Source organism: Suricata suricatta, chromosome 8 (assembly GCF_006229205.1).
Source record: "Suricata suricatta isolate VVHF042 chromosome 8, meerkat_22Aug2017_6uvM2_HiC, whole genome shotgun sequence".
NCBI classification, from domain to species: domain Eukaryota; kingdom Metazoa; phylum Chordata; class Mammalia; order Carnivora; family Herpestidae; genus Suricata; species Suricata suricatta.
This window is the reverse complement of record NC_043707.1, coordinates 45,371,593-45,395,991: the sequence shown is the minus strand read 5'-3', so window position 1 is coordinate 45,395,991 and position 24,399 is coordinate 45,371,593. Positions and strand designations below refer to the sequence as shown.

Sequence of the window (24,399 nt, the reverse complement as noted above, 5' to 3'; positions counted from 1 at the left end):
TGGGGAGAAGCACTGGGTGTTATATGGAAACTAATTTGAGAATAAACTATTATATATAAAAAAAAAGAAATAGCCTCTCCTTGAGCGCCATTCTAACCCTTGTATAAGAACGTTCAGTCTCTCACATAGCCTCCTCTTTCCCTGCATCTAGGACTGAGATGATATGTGGGTCATTTGCCAGGAATGAGGGGCTGTGGTGTAGAACATGACTTAAGGGAAGGCCACAAGTTTTGAATGATCCCTCTGGGCAGTGGAAGAAAGAGTTGGCCAGGGAGAGATGAAACAACAGGGCTTGGGGACAGGCCTTCAGCAGACCAGAGGTAGGGCTGAAGGGAAATGGTCAATTTGCTTCATCGCACAGAATGTTCTAGAAAATGTGGAAGAAGGACAGGGGTCTAGGAAAAATGTTAAACATGAGAGACCTGGTATTGTTCAGAGGGGGTATTGAATCTAATGATCTGGATTCTTCTCTAACTTTCTGCCATTTTATTTCCTAGGAAGCAAGGTACGTGCCTCCGAAGTGTACTGGACAGAGAATGCTACCGAGCACACAGAGGCGGCCATTCACTGCAGTGTAGAGAGTTCTGGTAGCCCGGCTTCTCTGCTCTCTGTGATGTGGTTCCGCAACAGGGAACATTCGGGAAGGAACATGCTGCTACATCTTCGGCACAATGGCTTGCTGGAGTACGGTGACGAGGGGCTCAGGGAGCATGTGTACTGTTACCGCGCGTCCCCTACAGACTTTGTCCTGAAGCTTCACCGAGTAGAGATGGAAGATTCTGGAATGTACTGGTGCAAGGTGACAGAGTGGCAGCCACATGGAAGCCAGGGCATGTGGGTCAGCCAAGCATCAGATGAGTCACAGCATGTGGTGTTCACAGTGCTGCCTTCAGGTAACTAGGGGTTAATCTGCCCTGGCTCCTGGTCAGGAGAATCTTTGTCTCCCCCCTTGTGTTTCCCTCCCAGTTACATTTTGCTGAAAGCAACGTACAGATTATCCCTAAAGAAAGTGGCTTTGCAGTTTCTCTCGAGAGTCATTGCCATTCCTCGTTTGGACAGACAAGGTCTATGTGAGGTTCGGCAGACATGTAAATGTCAGGGGCCTCTGACCTGCTTCCTCCCTTCCCCTCCCAAACGAAAAAGCCATCACCATCATATCCCTTTAAAAAACAAAATTATGTTCGAAGCAGACTTCTTTACCTCTCGGCTGATTCTCCAGACTCCGAATGCTCAGATCTGCAGAGGGAGTTGGAACGAGGGATGGGAGCATGGCGACCTTATGCTAATTTGGTCTAGCTGAAGTCACCTACCTCTGAGTGCTCCCCACCTCCAAGACAAAGCAAAACTTTTCTTAATGAATTAAGGCTTCTTGTCTCTCTCTCTGTCAGCAAATGAGCAGGGCTTTGATAACGATAGTCAGGGGGTGGGTGGGCCTCACCTAACGGCAGCCATTAAAGGAGGAAGTATGCCTTGTAGAGCTTGTTTCTGGGGTCCAGCAAGGAGGGCAGCTACTTAAAGACCTTGGCCAAAGAGTGACCACTGTTACCCAGCTGAGTGCATGGCTTCAGGAGGGGTGTGGGACAGGAGGGCACTCTTCCAGCCAGTATGGTGCCAAGCATGTAATAGGCATTCTTGAAACATTGGTTAATGAAAGCAAAAATTTCTCCAGCCAGACCAGTAAATTCCCTGGTGATAAGTGTGCTGGCTGATACAGCCTCTGAGCTGGTCCTTTCTTCTCTTTTTTATGTAAAACTTTTAATGTTTATTAAGTTTTGAGCAAGATAGAGGGAGACACGTGTCCAGGGAGAATTTTTCTTCCCATCTGCTCCTCTCTTCCGACAGGTACAGGAAGTCCCATAACCTGAGCACATCCCATACGTGTTTTCTCCCTGGAATCCCTGGGCCCTGTAGAATCAACACTTTTTGTAGCTGCATAAATAGATAATAACTGTAAAAAATATATATTCTGTGACAAAAAAGTGCATCTCCTCTGAGAGACATGGGATCCTTGGTGGCAGTATATGTATAGATATGGTTAGTCTTTGTAGAATCCTTATAAGTCAGGCATAAAGTTTTTAGAAAATGAACTCTGGAAAGAAAACATTAAACATTGGGAGGTCTTTGTATTCTTTACAGTTGAAGAGGGTTGAAAACCGCACCATGATACGCTGAGGGTTTCTGTTATAGACACAGTTAAGGGGTTCCCAAGTAAACCTTGCTTACAGCACTTGGCTTCTCTACCTGGCTGCTCCGTCCTGGTACTTGGGGAGGCAGTATGGGGGGATGAGAAATCCCAGGGTTTGGAATCAGACAAGCCTGGGCTCAGATCACAGCCCCTGCCACCTGTCTATGAACTGTGAAAGCATCGCCTGGATTCTTAACCTCTTTGAGCCCTGGCTTACTCATAAAATGAGGATCGTAATACAAGTGGGTATAAAGTAGCTAGCATAGTCCTTGCATATTGTAAGTGCTCAGGAAATGTCTGTCTTTCCTCTTATGGCTCCAGACATCACACACACACATACACACACACACACCACACATACATGTATGTATATATGTATGGATCTATCTATCTATCTATCTATATATATATGACAAAGTATTTTTAAATTTATATCTCTTACTCCTTATATTATATTTTACATGCTTATTTTTGAGGGAGAGAGAGGTAGAGAGAGAGAGCGAGCGCGTGCACACGCAAGTGGGGGAGGGGCAGAGAAAGAAGGAGACACGGAATCTGAAGCAGACTCCAGGCTTGAGCTGTCAACACAGAGCCTGACATGGGGCTTGAACCCACAAACTGCAAGATCATAACTGGAGCCGAAGTCTGACACTTAACCAGCTGAGCCACCCAGGCGCCCCATGACAAAATATTTTAGGTTGTTCAATAAATAACTATGTGAGCTTCTTAGATCACAAAAACATATATTACAGAGTCTGTTCCTAAAGAGCTCAGATTCTTTTTTCTTTTTTAAAAATGTTTCTTTTTTGAGAGAGAGCATGAGCAGGGAAAGGGCAGAGAGGGGAGACAGTCCCAAGCAGGCTCTGTGCTGTCAGCCCAGACCCTGATGCAGGGCTGAAACTCATGAACCATGAGATCATGACCTGAGCTGAAACCAAGAGTCGGGTGCTTCACCAAATGAACCACCCAGGCATCCCCCAAAAAGCTGAGATTCTGATGGGGAAGTGAAGTCCAAAATGGTCGATGTCCTCAAGGAAGTAGCCTTAGGGTGCTGCCTGAGGAGCAGAAGCAGGGCGGGGGTGTAGGGCTGGGTGGGGAGGAGAAATTCCCCAGAGTATGGGGCCAACAAAAGGAAGAGAACATAGTTTAGGGAGAGGAAAAGCTGGGCAAGAGGATCATAAAAGCTGTGGTGCAAGGGCAAGAGAGGAAGCTAGTGAGATGGAGAGGGTACCGGTCTCAACCACATCCTATGTGGCTAAGGAAGGTGAACTTACCCCTGAACCTTATGGAGTATCAGTGAGCAAGTTCAATCAGGAGAGTGACATCATGAGATCTGCATTTTAGAAAGCTCCCACTGGGAGCCCTGTTAAAGATGGGTTGGAAGGGAGGCAGCCACGGAGCAGAGAGACCTATTTGAAATTGATAGTAGGAACCCAGGTGAGACAAGATGAAGACCCAAATTAAGGCAGCGCCTTAATGAGGGCTGAGAGAAGGCAGGCAGTCAGCATCAGGAGGTATCATCTTCAGGATTTAGAGGCTGATTAGATGCATGTGGAGGGTGAATGAGCAGAAGGGGAGAATCAAGGATGAATATCAAGTTTCTAGCATGGGTAGTTAGTGGGGACATTCACTAACTGAGGTAATATAAGGTCTGAAGGAGAAATTAGTTCAATTTTGAGTGAGTTGGGCTGGACTTGAGAGTGGAGTATGTGTGAGTTATCCAGAGAGTTCTATCCAATAGAGCTGGGGACTTCCAAGAGAGATCTTTGCCAGAGCTATAGTCATCAACTCATAACCGATCATGGTGTCCAACGATACATCCCTGAGATACACCACTGCTGATCAGGGAGGTGCAGAAGAGGAGACTGAGGGGAAGGAAAGGAGTAGCCAGGAGGTTGGAGGAGAACCCAGGTTTGGTGGTAGCATGGAAACCAAAAGCAGAGAGGGTGGCAAGAGGGAAGGGAAAGCCAACAGTCTCAACTATCGCCAAGAGGTCAGTTAAGATAAGAATGGGAAGGTATCCATTGGATTCCACACTGTAGGGCAATTGCAGAGACGTAATGAGAAAGGTCAGACCACAGTGACTAAGTGGACACAGCAGATACAGATTACACACTTTCAAGAGCTTTGATGTGAAGGCAAGAGAGAAAATAACAAGTGGCAAGAAGTGTCGGTGAAGTTTTACTTTGTTCCGTTTTGGTTTGGAGCTGGTAGAGACTTGAGCACTTTAAAAAATTCTAAAAGAGGCAGTGGAGAGGAAGAAGGTGAAGACATACTGGCTCCCGACTGCAATGCTCTTCCATGCCATCTTTCTCTGGTCAACGTCTACTATTCCTTCACCTCCCAACTTAACTGCTACCTTCTCAGGGACTTCCCTTACTCTCTTAGTCATCACATCTGTATTACCTGTAATCGTATGTATTTGTTACTATTCCCCAGATTCTAGTCGGGTAAGGATATACTTAGAAAGTGAATCTTCAAAGGAGATATGTGCCCCTACCACACTGAAGTTTCTGGAGAGACCATAGCATTTTTCTATGCTACCCTGGTGCCTCCAACAAAGTCGGGCACAAAGTACTCAATAAATGCTTCATGAAAGAATGAGCAAGTGAGTCTTCAGTTAGGATGAAACAGGATACAGTCAGGCACCACCCATTCTGTATTGGGTACCCGAGCCCCACTTTCATTTCCTGGCGGGAGCCAACTCTCTCATGTGGCCACGCTTGGCATGTTCAGTTGCTCAAGTTTTGGTTGGGGTGGGGTCAGCGTGTTACCCGTCTTCTGCTGAAGTCAGTATTTCTGAGGTAATATCGAAAAGGAATGGTCCTCATGGTGTGTTTGGCTCTGGGCAGAAGCAAGTTACAAACTAAGCCTCATGATGAAGTGCGCTCATTACATTTTTGGCTCTGTCTTGCAGACCTCGTACGTTGAGCATTGGGCACTCACTCAGATTGATTCAAACTGCCAAACCTTAATGGTTTTGGATGTCACTAATTCTACTCCAAATATGGGTGAGAGGCAGATGGTGGGGAATGGTGACCATGGGACCCAGAGCAAACACTGCTCTCCCGGGATAGGTAATTTATAAGTATTGGAGCTGACAGTTGCTAGCTCTTGGCCAGTTCGGCGCTGTGAAGAGCACACTTTGCCACCCCGTGATGGCAGATTGCTCTAAACAGAGCAGTCTCCTCCCCATTAAGATACTCAAGCCCTCTGGCAGTCCCTTCACACTGAAGGTTAGAGTCTCCGTGGAAAAAGAAAGGCCAAGTACCAGATTTCTTTTCACCTTCCGTGTGCTGGCGCTCTCTCTTCAGCATTGCACCACCGTCCTAGCAACGGTGACACAGAGGTGGACTCTCACTTCCCAATTCTCTGCCTCCCATGAGGGGGAAGGGAAGTCAGAGTCCCCAACGTAATCATCTGACTCTTAGTGGAATGTCACCCAGCCGTGGAGACAAAGGGACCAGAGATTTGAGGGAGAGACTTGGCCTGTGGAAGGACATGGCCAAGCGAGTGGCCAAGCGTGGGGAATTAGCTGGTCAAGCCCTGATTTCTATCCAGTCCCTTGGGAGAGAGTTGTCTATGATTTTCCTAACTCTCACTCGTGTACTAATATTTATTCCTTGCTGACTCAACACATGTGCTGAGCACTCTGTTAAATACTTTATTATCTTATCACAACTCTGGAAATTATTATCCCCATTTGATCAGTGAGGAAACTAATCATTCCTGAGGGTAAGTAACTGGTCTTAATATCAATAGCAGTGCGTGGAAGAGTGAGAACGTGAACCCGACTCTCTTCGAGTTGGAAGAGGTACTCAGTCACTACTGTGCATCTGAGTAGTGTGAAGTGCCGAGGCCGGTGCTCTCACCCGCTGTTCCCTACAGTTCCAGTCTCTTTCAGTATTGCCATCTCTACCTACTTCCTAGCCACATGCCTTCAGATATGTTAAGATAAGAATGACTGTAGTCAAGCAGGGCCTTGGAGAGAGGGGTCCGGTAGGACATAGAGAGAGAGGGTGATAAAGAATGAAAAGTCTAGCTTTATCATCACCCACCCTTTCACAAACCAAAACCAAATTTAGGATGAAGAATGTAAATGAGACCAGAGAAAATCCGCTGCAAACCCCTGCAGCTCGTCAAGTCTTGTTCAGAGCTGCCAGCTTGATGTTCAGTGATGGTCTTTACTCCGTGTAACAATATGGCAGCCCCCCATGGGTTCTTGTGTGTTGAAGGCACTCGTGTAGTTGATTCATTTATCAGTTTCCATTGATGACCCCTAGACAAAGTGTTGTACCAGAGAAAAAGATGCATAAGACACGGGCCCTATCCTTCAGGAGTTAAACAAGGCAGGAGCTGGGCAAATGTTGAGACCCTTTCTTGACTTTCAACAAAGAGACGTTCTTCAAGGTGCAAAATGCATCAAGAATGCCAAAAATGGAATTCTTGCAGTAGAGGTTGGTGAGCATGACCTCTACAGCTGTTTACATCTCTAAGAGTCCATAATCCCATGAATCCTATAGCTTAACCTTTGAAGAAGAAATTGCTTATGTCATTACAATTTTCCAATAAAAGCGTAGCAAATATTAGCATCAGAGTTTTCCAAGAAGCCCCAATTTCAAGTAGCCTGTTATAAATAAATGTGTCATAGTAGTTGGCGTCTCTCTAACCATGTGCCTTTCTGCATGGAGGCTGTGTTAGGCGCTGCTTCCTTGGATCTGTGGTGTTTGCAGCCCTGTCCCTTTGCTCCTCTGGCCGTGTGGCCAGGAGCCACTTTGGGACTGCTTGTGTGTGCTCAGTGTGTCTGGGCACTCCTAGTGCTGCCTCACAGACTGCAGTCGCCAGAAGGGCGTGTGCTTCAGCTTGCCTTTGTACAGTATCCTTTGCCCGTGTGGTTGCAGTCCGATTCGATTCAGATCAGCCAGTGTAGTCACGCAAGTGCTGGGCACAGCAGGGGACATTGAAACAAAGGACGCTATCAGTCGTACTCAACTGTAGTGGAATGAAGGAGAGGGATAAGGGGAACAAAAGAGGTCTGCATCAAGGAGTGTGTGAGAGGAGCATTGGACAGGACAGTGCCCAAGGCAGGTGGGAGGACCCAGGAGAGGAAGTGTTGTCTGAGCTGGCTCAGGAGGACCCAGAGGATCGGGATGCAGAGAGTGTGCCCAATGGAGGCAACTGGAAGGGAGCCGAATGGAGGGTGTCTGGGGTGGGGGAGGGGAGAGGATACCTGACTGAGCTTCTCACGCAAAGACAGTGCACCGTGTGAGTGTGCGCCTGTGCGTGTGAGCACGCACACTCAAGCAGCAGCAGTGGGAATAACTCAGTTAAAAATTCAGGACCGGCAACAGAGCTGAGAACGAGGGTTGAATTATAGATATCTTTTCTGAGGATAGAAGATTAAAGGAGAGGTTTGGGTTTTTTTGTTTTGTTTTTCTTTTCGGCTGTTGGTTTTAAGTAGGTCATTGGAACCCCCAATGGCTGGAATTTGCTGGGTGAGGGCACCGGGGCTGGGAGAGCCCCCTTCTGGACTTCTCTTCTCCCCACCACTCCTCCTCCTCTCTGCCCACATACGATTTGAAGGGCCCATTGCTACTTGGCCCTGCTCTTTTTACATATATTTTCCCGGGAACCATAAATCCCCCAAGTGTCTGTCACTGATTAGTGCAGGTAAGCTGGAGACTAATATCTTCTTTATTGTTCTTTTCATTGCAGAGCCCACATTTCCCTCCAGGATCTGCTCATCAACACCTTTACTCTATTTCCTCTTCACCTATCCCTGCATTCTGTTTATTCTCCTGCTCATTTCCCTCTTCAGCTTGTACCACAAAGCCAGGGAGTTGTCGGCACTGAGGCTAAATGTGCAGAAAGAAAAGGCTCTCTGGGTGGACTTGAAAGGAACTGGAGACTGGAGAGCCACGTGGAAGGAAGAGGAAGACAACTGAATCCCGAGAGCCACCTGCAGCCCTGTGGAATTGGACTGAGCATCATGTGAATGAATCCTCATTGGGTCCTTCTTGGTGTGTGTGGCCTTGGGCAAGTTACCTAGGAGTCAGAGGGAACATTTATTGAGCGTGTATGTGGTGCCCGTCACCCCTAAGTGTTTCTCTGTGTGTTACCTCATCTACCCCTTGCCTCCTCTCAGGGGTAGGTGATTTACCCTGTTTTTCACTTGCTGCGCCTCACAGAGGTTCAGGGTCCCCTTCTGTAAGGAGAGGCTCCCTCACACAGCCTCACTGGGTGTGAGGTGAGATCCTATGGTGAAGCCAGGGTGAGGCTGCCCTCTCCCCTCTCTTCCCGCTTCTCACTGGTACCCGGGAAAGCATTCCAAGTGGTCCAGTCACACCGGCTCTAGGTAATCTTTTGCCCTCATATAAGAGGTGGGAAGGGCCTGCTGTCAGCAAGGTAAAAAGGAATTGGGAATATGCCCGTCATTCACCTCGGGTCTACCTCCCAACGTGGATGTGACTTCCTTCAGTGCAGAAATCCTGTCTTTCCCCCATCCCATCTATAAGTGGTACTCAAGAACATGCTCTGCGTAGACGGTGCCTAGTCAGTATTGATGGGTTCTTTGAAGAAATAAGAAAGCATTTTGTAGTCTGAGTTTCCTGTTTGTCTTTCTTCCTCCCTTCCTCCCATTGTCCCTTCCTTCCTTCTTCCTTCTTCCTCTTTTCTTTTTTTTTCTTTTCTTTTCTTCTTTCTCTCTCTCTCTCTCTCTCTCTTTCTTTCTTTCTTCCCTTCCTTCCTTCCTTCCTTCCTTCCTTCCTTCCTTCCTTCCTTCCTTCCTTCCTTCCTTCCTTCCTTCTTTCTTCCCCTCCCCTCTCCTCCCCTCCCTCCCCTCCCCCCTTCACCTTGCCTCTTCTCGCCTCTTCATTTTTTCTTTTCTCTATAAGACGTATTAGCTCATTGGGGAAAACTTTTTTTTTTACAACAGTCAGCCCCACAAGGCCTCATGTCTCCCCTTCCTCCCCACACCGAGATCCATGTGGGTCCTGGCTCTTAGCCAATGCCTTGTTTTCTTTGACCTGACAGCACTGGGTAGTAGAACAGAGTGTTGTGGTAGCTCTTTGTGTGTGTGTGGGGGGGGGGGAGTAACAGGGCCCCTGTCCCCTCCTCCTCCAGCAGGGGCTAGGAGCCCAGAGGAATCACTGGGTCAAGTCTGGTTTCTCAGAGTCCCCGGTTCTCAGCCAGGAAGGGTCAGGAAGGTTGGGGTTGTAGAGTGTCATGGCCTGTGGCTTTTAACAGCTGTCCCCCAGGATATGACAACTGTTCCCACTGGGCCTGAGGTCTCCTCATCTTTCTTTCAAAAGCTGCTCAGGCCCTTTGGTACTAGCATTGGAAACCAGTCCATGCCACCGCACAGACTTGAGAAAACCCATCTATTTATTATCTATGTGACCAACGGGGTTGCTTTAACACTCGGCAATTTGCATGTCCAAGGAGAGCAATTTATTTTTAATTATTGTATCAAGCACACATGTCTCCTCCAAACATAATTAGTTCCTTTGCCAGGGGATTCCTGGGGCTCTGAAAACTTCCACCGCGGCCTATGGGTTCCTTACGTTTATCTCCCCTTTTCAGCTCCTTTGAAATACTCCAAATGTTTCCTTAAATGTGTCAACACATTCTCTCTCAGATAGGCTGGCATAGTTTTTAGAAAACAAAGCTAAAGTTAAGACTTCTTTGAAGGTATGATAGCCCTGCCTTCCCCCCTCCCTCCCCCCCCCCCAGCCAAAACCTGGATTTTAGTTGGGATTTTGAAGAGAAAGAGGATAGAATTGAGCCCCAGCAGATAATCAGAGCAGACTCTAGTACTGTCCCCTGCCTGGGATACTCTTTCCCTCTTACCCCCTTTTCCTCTGTCCTCCACTGGCTCCCGTCTTTTAGAAGCTTGCAGCTTGAACAGCACCACGTGTGAATCCGGCTCAGACATCCCGCAGAGCAGACATTCAAATGTCCAACCGCACCCAGCACCCAGCGCAGTGTGGGAATAATGGTTTCCCAGTGAGCATGCCCAAGTCTGGCAGAGATGGGTGTGAGGGACCCAGGGGTGACTCAACCAACATGGTGCCCCATCCCCTGGGGTCAGTGCTTCTTCTGGAGGCTCTGCATTCACTCAACAAGCACAGTAGCTGTTCAGAGAAGCCATGCTGCTCTGTTAGGCCCATGGTGAATTTTCGGGCAACCCAACTCCAAAGTCATCTTTTTCTATCTTTTTTTTTTTTTTTTTTTTTTTTTTTAGAACTGAATAAAATTTGTTTTCGCCTAATCAGGAGACATTTGACATGAAACCTCTTTCTAGTTATGTACTTGTACCATTTTATTTCTTAAAACTTAGCACAGAGTTTTACTTTTTGTTTGTTGATTTCAACGTTTCCATTCTGTCAGCACCTGGTTTTCCCATCAGCGTCTTGTGTTTTAAACCCTCTTTGGCAACAGAGCGACCCTCCACCTCAGGAATTGGCTACCTGCGGCCCATAGGCCAAATGCTGCCTACCACCTATTTTGTAAAATACAATGTGTGGGAATACGGCCACCCCCGTTTGCCTACATATCACCCCCGGCTGTTGCCAAAATAAAACAACAGCATTGAGTGGCCGCCAGGGAGACTATATGACCCACAGTGCCTAGAATGCTTACTATCTGGCGCTTTACAGAAAGGTTTTCCAACCCCTGCTCTCTCTACTAGTGTTCTATGTGTCTCAGCCATGCCCTGTGCTCCCGGGAAATTTTATTTGACCTATTGTGTCTGTATCTGTCATGTACCCCATTAACTGAAGAATAATCTTAAGCTCTGGATCCGTGTCTAGTCCAAGCAGTTGTGAAGTTCAGATACTCAGCCATACTCCTTCTAGAGATGGAAAATGCATCACTCCAACGGTATTCCTACTCTGTGTAGGATGAGAGGACAAGGAGGTGAAAAAGGCATGAATAGGCTGTTTCTGTTCCTTATAGTCCATTGAGATGTATAGGAAACAAGATCTTGAACATGCACAAAAACTTGGCCTTTATTTGGTGGACAGTGGTGAGCCATGGAATGTTATTTAGCAGGGAAGGAGCAGCTCTCCTTAGGAGGATTGAGAAGCAGCAGCATAGATGATGGGGAGGGCTTGGGTGAGGGCTGGGGCAGTACCAAGACAAAGGAGGACAGCCAGCGTCAGGACGCCACCTCCCCTTTCCTAATTTGCATAACAGGGATAAAAACAACTTATGAGGTTGGTGGACTGAACCAAACTGCCAGAAAGTTTTAATTGCAAAAAGCTCAAAGAGGTATGTATATTTGTTAGGTATCATCATATTCCTCTGGTTAATAAATGAGAGAGTAGTGTCTTTTCACTTAACTGGCTTTCCATTTATCTTTTTGTTTTTAAAGATTTTATTTAGTTATTTTTTTATTAATGTTTATTTTTGAGAGAGAGAGAGAGAGCACGCATGGGGGACGGACAGAGAGTGGCGGGGGAGACACAGAATCTGAAGCAGCCTCCAGGCTCTGAGCTGTCAGCACAGAGCCCGACGCAAGCCTCCAACCTACAAGCCACAAGATCATGACCTGAGCTGAAGTCAGAAGCTTAACCAACTGAACCACCCAGGTGCTCCTATAAATAAAATTTTTTTAAAAAGGAGGAGCATGAAACTTAATCTAAAAATAGGCAAAAAACTTGTACAGGGTTTCACAAAAGAATTATCAGGACAGTCAATGATCATATAGGTCAGTTCAGGCTTCATGAAGCCGATGCCAAGATGGGGTCAGACATGCAAGGGGTCTACTGAGGGAAATGCCTATGGCGGGGGGCAGAAGGTGGGGAGAGCCCTGGACTGTGGTACAGGTTTGACATCTATAAAAGGAAACAGGGAAGGAAGAAGAATGATGTGTGAAGAACTTTAGACGCAGTGCCAAGCTGATGGGAGTCTTAAATAACGGTTGGCTACTGGAGAAGCGCCCCGCTGGGCAGAAGTGGCCTAAGTCCAGTGTCTCTGTTCAGCTTCGTCTCTGACTGGAAGCAGCGCATTTTCCGGGGGAAATGCAGCCTCAGCATGAGCATCGTGACAGACATGATATGCAGCCGCTGCAAGATGTCAGTCAGCTATGTTCCCTGCAGAAGGGTCCCTTGAAATGAGATTTGAATTAGTGCAGCCCCGTGGCCACAGCATCTGGGAAGATGCTCAACATCATCACTCAGCAGAAATCTACAAGTTAAACCAACCATGAGATACCCGTATCACCAGGATGATTACCACGGAAAAGACGATACCCAATACCAAACGCTGGTAAGGGTTGGAAGTTACCAGACTTAATGCAGTGCTGGTGGCAGTGTAAATTTGTTCAACTGTTTTGTAAAATTGTTTGGGAATTTTGGATAAAGTTCAACATACACCTGCCCTGTGGCCTAGCAAGTCCACTCCTTGCATTTACCCAATGGAGATGAACAGCTCTATCTACCAAAAGACATACACAAAAACCCAGCTTGATCCATCATTGCTGAACACTGCACACAACCCCACTGTCCATCAGTAGGTGAATGGCTGTGTAGTTTACATATACTGTGGAATGCTATGCATAATAAAAATGAACAAACTGCTGACACACATGACGACATGGACGAATATCACAGCATTTCTTAAGTGAAATAAGCCAGACACAAAAGGGTATGCACTATCTGATTCGTTATTTTGAAATCCAAGAACCGGCAAAACGAATCTACGAGAACAGAAGTCACCATAATCATTGAGTATTGACAGGAGGAGTATTGACTAGGAAGTAGCATGGAGAACCTTCTGGGGCAACAGAAACCGTTTTCATCTTTATCTAGGTGGCAGTTTCAATGAGTGTATGTATACCTATGTAAAAATTTACTAAGCTCTTTTCCTGAGATTGAGTAATTTAAATAATCTAATCTATAACTTAATAAATATATAATACAAATATAGTAGTATATAACTTACCAAATGTAAATAACTTACACCTAAGTTTTTTATAAAAAGTATCTTTCTTTCAAAAAGTGTTTGAGACTAGAGGCTCCTGGGTGGCTCAGTCGGTTAAGCTTCCAACTTCAGCTCAGGTCATGATCTCACAATTTGTGAGTTCAAGCCCCATGTTGGAGTTGGAGCCTGGAGCCTGCTTCAGATTCTGTGTCTCCCTCTCTCTCTTTCCCTCCCCGACTCCCGCTCTCTCTCTCTCTCTCTCTTGCTCTCTCTCTCAAAAATAAACATTAAAAAAATTAAAAAAATTTTTTTCTTACATTTATTTTTGAGAGACAGAAACAAGAGCACAAGTGGAGGTGGGGCAGAGAGAGAGAGAGAGAGAGAGAGAGAGAGAGAGAGAGAGACAGAATCTGAAGCAGACTCCAGGCTCTGCGCTGTCAGCACAGAGCCCAATGCAGGGCTCAAACTCACTAACTGTGAGATCATGACCTGAGCTGAAGTCCCGGAGGCTCAACTGACTGAGCCACCCCCCCACCAAAAAAATTTTTTTAAGTGTTTGAGAACCAACTAGATGACCTACGCAGAGTGATGGCTTTTAATATACTGGGAAATAAGATTTTATTTATTCCCCAAACATTTCCGAATAGGCTTTATGTGCGAAGACACATGCTAGGAGCTAGGAATGTGGAAATAATGGACACCATCCATTCCCTCTATGAGGAACAGAGAAAGGAGCTTGATGTTCACTATGTTGAGGCACCATCATGGGACCTTTATGACAAACTTGTGAAGCGAAGATCAAACCATAAACCAGGAAAAGTATCATGCTTTAAGTATCAAGGTCTTAGAGTGAAAGAGCTGGTCTTTAAACCCAGATGCATTCACTCCAGAAGCATCTATCACAGTGTGCTTCCTCTACTCATAAAGATGCTACCATCTCATTTTGAGCAGAGTTGCAGAGACAACCCAACGCATGCTTATTGCGTGGCTACCGTGCCACAGGATGCTCTTCAAGTGAACGCACGAGAGCGTGTTTTTGTTATGGTCTCCCGTGACCGACGGCAAATGCTACAAGTTCTTGCGTCTGTCTTTAGGGAAACTTTGTACTGTTTAATAGTCTTAACAGCAGTTATTTGTACCACCCTGCTGGCGGCTTAGCATTGTTTGAGGTCCTTCAGTCCTCAATACCCAAGATATGACCCGCCCAATAACATGGTGCTGATGTCAGGACGGCCTTTATTCCTGTATGTGGGCCAAATACCTTCCAGTCCCAGAACTGACACGTAGGGACGGGACGCTGTGCAAAAAACCCCCCATCAGTATTAGGACCTCACGTCAGGTCTGAACACATACGTACTAAATTCTAAAGTCTAAGTTTCCAGTCCAAATTCTTTACTTGAAACTTTTCTTCATCGAGGGAAGTATCCAGTGTAGTGTTAAGTATGGGTCATTCAAAAGCAGTAAACCAAGAGACGTCCCATCTGGCAACAGAAAGCTAAATGGCAACTATGGTATTTAGTAATCCTTTCGCCCAAAAGAAATTGTCAAAACATGAGCCCCTGTGAGAAGTAAGCTGCAGGTGAGATGAAATTGAGGTTGCTATATACTCCTCTTAGGATTCTCCACTTTGACTTTTGCTCCTTTTTGGTAGTATGCCCAATGAATACATCTGGTTTCTTTAAAAAAATTTTTTAGCGTTTATTTATTTTTTTTGAGAGAGAGACGGAACATACGTGGGGGAAGGCTAGAGAGAGAGGGACCCCCCGAATCCAAAGCAGGCTGCAGGCTCCAGGCTCCAAGCTGTCAGCACAGAGTCCAATGCAGGGCTTGAACCCATGAGCCATGAGATCATGACCTGAGCCAAAGTCGGAAGCTTAACTGGCGGAGCCACCCAGGCACTCCTATATCTAGTTTCCTAGTAGTCAGGAAGGTGACTTCTGGATTTAGACTGCCTGCATGGAAATCCTGACATCAGTCACTGGCTGTGTCATCTTTGCCAATCTTTGTCTCACTTCCTTCATCCCTCCAGGGAGGAAATCCCCATTACTCCACAGAGTCTGTTGTAAGGGTTAAATGAGATATGCATGTAAAGGAGTTAGAACTCATAAATGTTGGGTATCATCATTGACAGGCTGGACATTTTAATCCTTTTGGCTCCTGCAAAGGAAACCAGGTACCTGCATTTTGCTTTCTAAAGTCTTCACATGACCGTGGAAAGAACAGGGTATAGACATGAGGTCTAAGCATGGGCTTTGCTACAAAACGGGATCCTTGTTTGGGTCCACCGCCCATGAGCCTAATTTTGGGAAGGTAAGTATGAAGTTTCAGGAACGAGTCAGGATATCAAGGCGATGTGGACAGAGGAACATCCAGACAAAATTGTCTGAGTGCTTTATAGTTAAATGAAGAGACAGGGTCGTTTAATCCAGGAGTTCCAAACAAAGATATATAAATACATGGGAATTAATGGGGAATGGAGTCACCAGAGACTCCTATCCTGAGGTACGCTATTCCTGTATTAATTAGCTAATTCAATCTGCATGCAGATTTGAGTGCAAATGGCACATTTGGAAAACGAATGTTATGGTAGATAGCAAATAATTATCTAGGGAATTTGTTTTAGTCGGCTTGAGCTACCATAACACAATGCCATAGACTGGGTGGCCTACACAACAGAACTTTAGTTTCTCACAGTTCTGGAGACTCTGAGTCCCAGATCGAGATGCCAGCCAACTGGCAATCTCCCTCTCCCAGCTTGTAGATTGCCACCTTCCATCTATGTCCTCATATGACAGACAAACGGAGAGGGGCACACACACACACACACACACACACACACACACACACACACACACAGAGTCTCTCTGGTATCTCTAATAAGGGCGCTAATCCCTTCATGAGGGCCTCATCCTCAAAACCTTATCGAAACCTGATTATGTCCCAGTGGTCCCACCCCCAAATGCCATCACACTGGGAAGCAGAGCTTCATCATAGCAATTTGGGGAGATACAATTCAGTCCATAGAAGATGTGACAGTGTAATTAGTACCCTGAACAGGGCTTTGCTTGGTACCTGTGTTCTTCAGGCCTGTCAACGTGTTCGGATGGAGTGAGGTAGTTGGTATTTTGTATTGTGCAGGCGCACTCTTGGGTGGGGCAGACAGCTTAAAAAGCAAAATTGCTCAAGTGGGCAGAATGTCCCCACCTATCACTTAGCCCTTTCTCCAGCTGTTCCGTCAAGACATAGGCAATGACCAAAGTGGCAGGAATGGTGTCATCCTGAGAAAAGTGTAAGGCTGGAGAGGGACTGCTTGTCCATGCGTGCAGAGCTCCGGGTGGGCACACACACAACCCGGCTGAGTCTTCTTCCCCAGCCAGTCCTCCGTGCCACCTTCCAGCCCCTGGACTGAAGACGTGTTGAGGGCTGGCAGGAGAAATGGGGGGAGAAGGGAGAAAAAAAGAGGAATGGGAGGGAAGACTCAGACAATTAGCAGAAAAATGAGAAAGCAGAACTGAAAGCCAAGGAACCACAGAGAGAAGAGCCTTGCAGCCCCTGGGCCACCCGAGCCCTTCTCTGGGGCTTAGGAGGGTCAGTCCCGTCTGCAACACCAGGCACCAGCAGTGTCTGAAGGAACCCACCGACCAGGAAACAGAAAGAGGCTGCTTGCATGCAGGAAGAAACTTCCAGATGCCAGGAGGGGCCCTAAGCTCCGTGGCGCTGGCGCCCTGGCTACAGCAGAGGAGAGGCTGTCTGCTCTACCGAAGACTTCGGCTTTGAGTGGAGGTGCAAGTCGTCCAGGAAAGGAGGGGAAGCTCTGAAGGGGAAGTGAAGAGCTCAGAAGAGCTCCATCTTTTGAAGGGGACACTCTGGGCTACCCAGGAAGGCTGCCTCAGATCTTCATCAAAAGAGTTATGAACTCCCCCTCTTCTCTCACTGTTGGACGGGAGCAAATCCCTCACCTCGTACCGGCAGACCTTCATCCCGAAGCAGGTGAAGCTGGAGAGCGAGCCAGGAGGGGGGCGGCGGATTAGATAAGTGAGAAGTGACAGACAGCATAGGTCAAAGATAGGAGGCTGTGGGACTGTGTTGCCGAATGAATCACTAGTCTGGTGCAAGACAGGGGCCTCTTGTCCTGAGGAACCACATTCCCCTGTAGCTTCTGGGCCACTTCCTGTGCTGCTCACTTCCTCCTCTGCTCTGCTTTGCAGACTGGTAAGTCAGGGGGCAGGGACAGAGCCTGCCTGAGCTGCAGGGAGGCATCGAGGCAAGAAAGAGCAACACAGCGTTTTGGTGACTCTGTGTCTGACCGAAAACCAGACCAGAGATCATGATGTCATGGGCGCCATGTTTATTTGGGGGAGATCTGTCCAGGTTGAATGCCTGGTGTAGCATTTCTCATGGCAACTCAGACCAAGTCCAAGGGAGCTTGTCATGGGGTCAGGTGACACACGGTCAGGAGGTAGCACTGTCAGGTCAGCTGACAGGAACAAGGTTCAAAGAGATCTAGACAGGTTAGAATGATGGATCCCAACGAACAGGACGCAAGCGGGAATCCAGAGTTAAGTTCAAGCAATTAGATGTACCAGGTAGGGGAGAGGCGAGTTCTTGCGTGAAAAATGAAAGCTGTGGTTCTGGTTGATTGCACGCTTGATGTGAATTACTAGCATGACGTATTTGTTAGAAAGCAGGGAGAAATTTTGTGTTGCCTTATGTTCCATTTATATAGTGGTCGTATCCCAAATAAAAAAGATAATTATCCCACAGGATTCTTCATGCTGAATTCTGTTTGAGACGCCTCAGGTTAAGCAAGCATTCATTGAAAGGTGCTGGTGAGGGCGCCCGGAGGCGGAGGGAAATGACTGCAGTGGATGCAGCAGGCTCCCTGAGGACCAGCAATATGTGCGGATGTGGGGAGGGTGAGGCAGCCATGTTCAAATATGTAAAAGTGACCCTGAAAAGAATGAGGTATATTATGTGTCACTCCAAATTACAAATAAGTGGAAGTTTCAGATTTCTCCTCAATATACATTGAATTAACTGGCATTTTGAGATACCCTAAGAGAGAATTTGCTGTGACTTGAAGTTCCCATGCTGAACCCAGTAGGGATGAAGTGAAGGGGATTGGGTGGGCACACTAGGTGACTTTAGTCCCTTCTACTTTATGGTTTAATGTATTTCACTGCCTAGGTATTTACTAAATATCTATACATCATGGTGAACAAAACAGAGGTAGTCTTTCTTGGCACCTACATGTATAATCTATGAGGGGGAGCCAAGTAAACAGACCACTTACTGCAAACTAAGTGCTATGCAGAAAGCAAACAGGGAGCGGTGGCAGGAGTAGCAAGGAAGGACCTCTTTAGATTAAGTAGTCATGGAAAGTCTCACTGAGGGGACACTTGAGACCTGAAGACCTAGGCTTCTAAAGAACTAGGGCTGGGGCATCTGGGTGGCTCAGTCACTTAAGCGTCCGACTTTGGCTCAGGTCACGATCCTGCAGTTCATGGGTTCGAGTCCCGTGTCGGGCTCTGTGCTGACAGCTCGGAGCCTGGAGCCTACTTCAGATTCTGTGTCTCCCTCTCTCTGCCCCTCCCCAACTCACACTGTGTCTCAAAAATGAATAAACATTAAAAAAAAAAAAAACCCTACGGGAACATTCCAGGCAGCAAGTACAACACAGGGCTCGCTTTGACAGCACATACACTAAAATTGCAACAATACAGATTAGCACGGCCCCTGCACAAGGGTGACATGCAAATCTGCGAGGTGTTCCAGTAAAAGTATCAACCAGACCCATCTCCCAATCCGGGCTCTCCGAGCCACAGGAATGGAACCACACAACACATACTCTTTTTTGTTTTGTTTTGTTCTATTTTTTTTAACATATGCAATTATTTTCCATCATTTACACTACAGTAGTTATAATTACACTCCAAACAGAAAAGCAAAGTAAAATATACATACTCTTAAAAGTTAACAGTCTGCTATAGTAAAAAAGTATTTCTCACGTGACCACGATCAGAGTGCATATACAATTGTGTTGAGGCGCCTGGGTGGCTCAGTCAGTTGGGCTACTTACTTCGGCTCAAGTCATGATCTCACGGTTCGTGGGTTCGAGCCCCCATCAGATTCTGTGCTGACAGCTCAGAGCCTGGAGCCTGCTTCGGATTCTGTGTCTCCCTCTCTTTGTCCCTTCATGCTTGCGGTCCATCTTTCTCTCTCAAAAATAAACACACATCTAAAAAATTATATACAATTGTGTTACTTTACATAATTACAAACCATTACTATTTCTTTAATCTCTGTGGATATATAACAACTGATGTCATTTTTACTTAGGTTTTGGTTTAAGTTCCCTACAAATCTTTAAACGAAAAAGCCTTTCAGAACCATTGAAAAGGAGGAAGATGATGGCTAGTAAGCACATGCAAAGGAGCTCAACATGGAGCCATTAGAAAATGCAGATTAAAACCCAGAGGAGATACAACTTCACCACAACCAGAGCACGAAGTATCATCAAAAAGGCAGACAGTAACAAGTGTTGGCGAGGATGTGCAGAAGCTGAAACCTTTATATGCTGCTGGTAAGAAAATAAAATGGCATGGCCACTCTGGAAAAACAGTTTGGCGATTTCTGAAAAACTTAAACATAAATTTACCACACAATCAGAAGTCCCACTCACAGGTATGTACCCGACAGATGAAAACTTTGTCCACACAAAGACCTGTTAATGTTCATGACATTATTCCCAATAACCCCAAAGGGAAAACAACCCAAATGTTTATCAGCTGATGAATGAAAACAACAGAATACTCTTCAGCAATGAAAAGAACGAAATACGGATACGGGCTACTACATGGAGGAAACTCAAAGGCATTGTGCTACATGAGAGAAGACAGGCACTTGATTACAAGTTGTATGTTTCACTTACATGAAACGTCCAGAAAGGAGAAATGTATAGACTGAAAGCACATCAGTGGTTTGCTTGCTGCTGGTGGTTTAAGTGAGGATGACTATACACAGGTTTGAGGGAAATTGGGGGCGGTGGTCACGGAAACGGTCTAAAACTGGATTGTGGTCATGGCTGCACAACTTTATAGGTCTACTAAAAAAGTACTGAATTGTACACTTACCAAAAAACCACAACAAAGAAGTAGATAAGCTAGTTTTGGGACATTATTTTAAGACCAGTGAAATTTGGAACCTAAAAAGAATATTGGTGCAACAAAAGAATTTGTAAGGGCTCTTGGCTTTTCTTTTCTTTTTAAAAAAATTTTTAATGTTTTTTATTTTTGAGAGACAGAGATAGTGTGAGCAGGTGAGGGTCAGAGAGAGAGGGAGACACAGAATCCGAAGCAGGCTCCGCGGTCCAAGCTGTCAGCACAGAGCCTGATGGGGGGCTCAAACCCACCAGCCATGAGATCATGACCTGAGCTGAAGCCGGACGCTTAACAGACTGAGCCACCCAGGTGCCCTGCTCTTGGCTTTTCTAAAAATATTTTTTTAATGTTTTATTTTTGAGAGAGAGAGACAGAGAATGAGCAGGGAGTGGTGGAAAGAAAGGGAGACACAGAATCCTAAGCAGGCTCCATGCTCTGAGCTGTCAGCACAGAGCCTGACTGGGGGCTCGAACTCACAGACCATTAGATCATGACCTGAGCCGAAGTCAGATGCTTAACCAACTGCACCACTCAGGCACCCAAGGTCTCTTGGCTTTTCAAATGATAAGCCAGATTTATCCTTAATATTCTGACTGTGCTTATGTTAAAGAATAAGGTTAAAATGGTCGCATATTTGAAAGGCACAGAATGAAAGGAAATTGAATTACCATTACATATCCTTAAACAAACAAAAAAAAGAATAAAAGCAGGAGGGACTTGTGTTAGGTTTTTATGTTCACGTGGTGCCACCTCGTGGTCACTTATAAGATGGCACATCTTTCTTTGGTTTTTGTCATCTTTGCGGAGCCCTGCCTCTATACCACAAATAACTGAATGCTTGGCTATGCAGAGGTTATATATCTGAATGAATTACTGAATAATTTATACTTCATAAAAACACTGTAGTGGCAAGAACTGGACTGGGAATCTCAAAAAGTAACTTCCAGCCCCTGATCTGCCTGGTGTTTGAGGCAGAACGAGATTAATCTACGGGCCCTATCTGGTCCCAAAGTGCAGGCAGAGGCTCTGTAAGATAGTGGTTAGGAGCAGGATCTTCTGGTAAGTTCCTACCTATCCTGAACTTTGGGGTCCTACTCTTTAAAATGGGGATAAAAGAATGCCCACTGCCAAGGCAAGTGAGGGTTTCCTCCTGTGATCACATGCCTCATGGGCACGAATCCTTTATCTGACATTTCAAACTGGCTACTTCTCCCCACCCCACCCCACCCCAAAGAAGTAAGCAAACACCCAGAAAGATACCAGTTCCCAGGAAACTTAGAATTATCAGCCAACTGGAAAAGCACATTTGAACAATTTAATTATTAAAATGAGTGAAGCCAAAGTCTGCACAGAGGCTGGAATTTTACAAATAACTTAGAATCACCAATTATTACTTTTTTTTAATACAGGTAGTGGCAAGGATGTCGAGAGGCGACTGGTCTAGCTGATGCCCTCCCCGCCATCATCTCACAAGTGACTAGCAGGTTTAACATATGTTAGCTGGTACAATGCTGACCAGAGGAAAGAGAATTCTTTCATTTCCCCAAAGATTCAAATAAGTGTTGGCCTCAAAGGGGTGTTATGGCAAAGGCCAGAGAACCAGTCTGCATAAGGACCCACACCACCCGAAACTTAAAAGAGTTTCTACTAGTTAACTCTTTCACCCATTTTATTTCCCTAGGATGTCAAAATATCGAGATGTTTTGGCATTGCTTATAAATTAAGTTTTTTTGTTTGTTTTTAACAGCTTTATTGAGGGATAACTTGGATACCGCAGAATTCCCTAATACATGTGGTTGTCCGAGTCTTGGTAAATGTATACAGTTATGCAGTCATTACCACAATTCAGTTTTAGACCAAGTCCATCACACACTTTGCATCTGACCAGCCCTATAGGGAAAGAATTTACGAGATCATTAACCTGTGAGTTAAAGCCATGTAGCCCTAAAACCTAGCCTAGGCATTTCTTTTGAATAAATTTAATAAATTAACTAAAACTCTCAACTTTACTCAAAATAGAAATCAATGCAGCACATTCTTTCCAGGGTCTAATTAAATAAAGAAAACATATAAGAATGAAAGTTAATACACATACGCTAATGTATGTGTATCTTTTGAAAAGTGCATATTATAGAATTCATTGCATTTTATGGCAGTATTATGGCCATCTCTCACACAAGGACAACCTTATTTGTTTTCTCTTATAAATATGGTTATCAACTGTCTGGAGCCTAAACATTTTGATCTGGTATATTTCCAAATTTATAGAAGATATATTCTCCCTTTCTTTAATTTGGCTGTGATTAAATCAATCGCAGAGTTTATTAACTCCACTCACCTTGATGTTGAATACCATTTTGCTTTATTATATGAGTTCATTCAATATGTGCTAATGCAGTCTCCTTCATATACTAAGTTCCTTGTGATTAGAAAAATTGTTTCAAACTTTGCATGAATAAATGAGTTTTAGTTTTTCTCAAGCACCTAGTTCACATTGGGCACACAAAAAGCTAATTAATAAGTACTTGTTTCATTAATAAATAATACCTCAGGTCTGTCTCCCCTCCTGTGAAGCTCGTGCTCTTCCCCCACATTTACACTTATCATTATAACCCAGCTTTCCTAGACATTACAGATTTTCTGTCCGCCTTTCCCATAAGAACAGTTGCATGTGCCACACCATATGTCTGGGCATATGGTCCTCAACAGCTGTAATATGAATCCATCTCTAGATTTCTATTCTTCCCTTTCTGCTAATAGTTCTGATTACCATTTCAAATATAGTTCCCTTTCTTAACATCATTCTCGATTTTTTAAAAGTTTCTTTTGAGAGAAAGTGCAAGAGCAAGCAGGGGAGGGGCAGAGGGAGAGGAACAGGGAATTCCAAGTAGGTTCTACCCTGATGGGGGAGGGAAATAGGAAGCCCCAGGCAGGGCTCCATTTCACCAACCATTAGAGATATTGATCTAAGCCAAAATCAAGAGTCTGGAGGTTTACCAACGGAACCATCCAGGCATCCCTCAATTTTTTTTAATACTACAAAAGGATACTAATAGAGTACACACAGTCCACCAAAGGTAATCTATTTCTCTATTGTTTCCACTCTGACTCTTAACAACTCAGGGCTCCTGCACTGAGGGTCTAGACAACATTCAGTACACACAGGATGCAGCTTGGGCAGCCCCTTGGGCATCTGTCTAGGGGTCGCCCACTCACTAATTCTGTGGCCTTGGGTGAATCACTCAAACTTCTGTGAACTTTGGGACCTTCCGTATAATGCCCATCTCACTAGGGTGTCGAGTCAACAGAGACGCGTATGTGTGAGCACTCTGCGAAGTCTAAAGCTTCTACGAAAATTTAAAGCATTACTGGGGGGTCTTGCAGAAGTCTTCAGGCCTGATCGCGCCCTCCCCTGATGAGGCGCCCAGTAGCCCGCACCCCACCTCGCCCCAGCCCTGGAGAGCTTCACAGGCTCCTCCCGCGGTAGTAGCGTATCCGGGCCTACCCTCCCCAGGGACCGAGAGCCAGGCCCTGGCTCCGAGACGACCGCGAAGCTCCAGGCGCCGCCGGTCTCCGGGAGAAGGGAGCCTTCCCTGCAGATCTCCCCTCTTCAGTAGCAACGCGCGCTCCCTCTAGGGCCGCCTCTAGGACTCAGTTATAAACTGGAGTGGCCCCCGGCGGTGACGTTGGCCTTGCCTCTCGCAGTGACCGCCAAGCGAACGCCCCTACCGCGGAGAACCCCAGTTTGGAGTGCCCCGCCAGCTACGGCCACGCCCCACCGTTTAAACGCAGAGTTCCCGCGAAGCCGGCGGGTGATGGCCACGCGCGGTGAATTATGGGGGCCGAGCCTGGAGAAGCGGGATGCTGATTGGCTCCTGAGCGAGGGGGGCGGAGTAAAAGGCGGAAGCAGGCGTCGGGTCTCGGCTCTTTGCAATTAGAGACTGGGAGCGGTCATGGAAGCGGTTAGGTGTTCGGAGCACGGTAAGGGGCCCGATGGTTTAGGGGCTCCCGGGGTCTCTCGTTCTCGCGTGGCGTAATCGTTATCAACCTCGTCTCCTCAGGAACCGTCTGCTTTCTCAAGACCGGCGTCCGCGATGGTCCGAATAAAGGAAAGAGCTTCTACGTGTGCCC

General features: G+C 46.1%; 2 protein-coding genes and 1 non-coding gene across 4 annotated transcripts in view; all 3 read left to right on the top strand.

Annotated features, from left to right (window-relative positions):
- Positions 1-8,198, top strand: part of CD101 (CD101 molecule) — a 34,995-nt gene extending 26,797 nt beyond the window's left edge. For both annotated transcript variants that reach the window (XM_029949336.1, XM_029949335.1), the window contains 2 exons: positions 498-893; positions 7,901-8,198. In XM_029949336.1, coding sequence (XP_029805196.1) covers positions 498-893; positions 7,901-8,130 — 626 coding nt within the window. In that variant the 3' untranslated portion in view covers positions 8,131-8,198. The remainder of the gene's footprint in view (positions 1-497; positions 894-7,900) is intronic.
- A 10,589-nt stretch (positions 8,199-18,787) lies between these two features.
- LOC115300529 lies at positions 18,788-18,889 on the top strand. Its single transcript, XR_003912699.1, has one exon. It is a non-coding gene; the product is annotated as a U6 spliceosomal RNA (small nuclear RNA).
- A 5,284-nt stretch (positions 18,890-24,173) lies between these two features.
- TTF2 (transcription termination factor 2) overlaps positions 24,174-24,399 on the top strand; it is a 41,881-nt gene continuing 41,655 nt past the window's right edge. Inside the window, exons 1-2 of the mRNA XM_029948030.1 lie at positions 24,174-24,249; positions 24,330-24,398. Of these exons, the coding sequence (XP_029803890.1) occupies positions 24,222-24,249; positions 24,330-24,398 (97 nt within the window). The 5' untranslated portion in view covers positions 24,174-24,221. The remainder of the gene's footprint in view (positions 24,250-24,329; position 24,399) is intronic.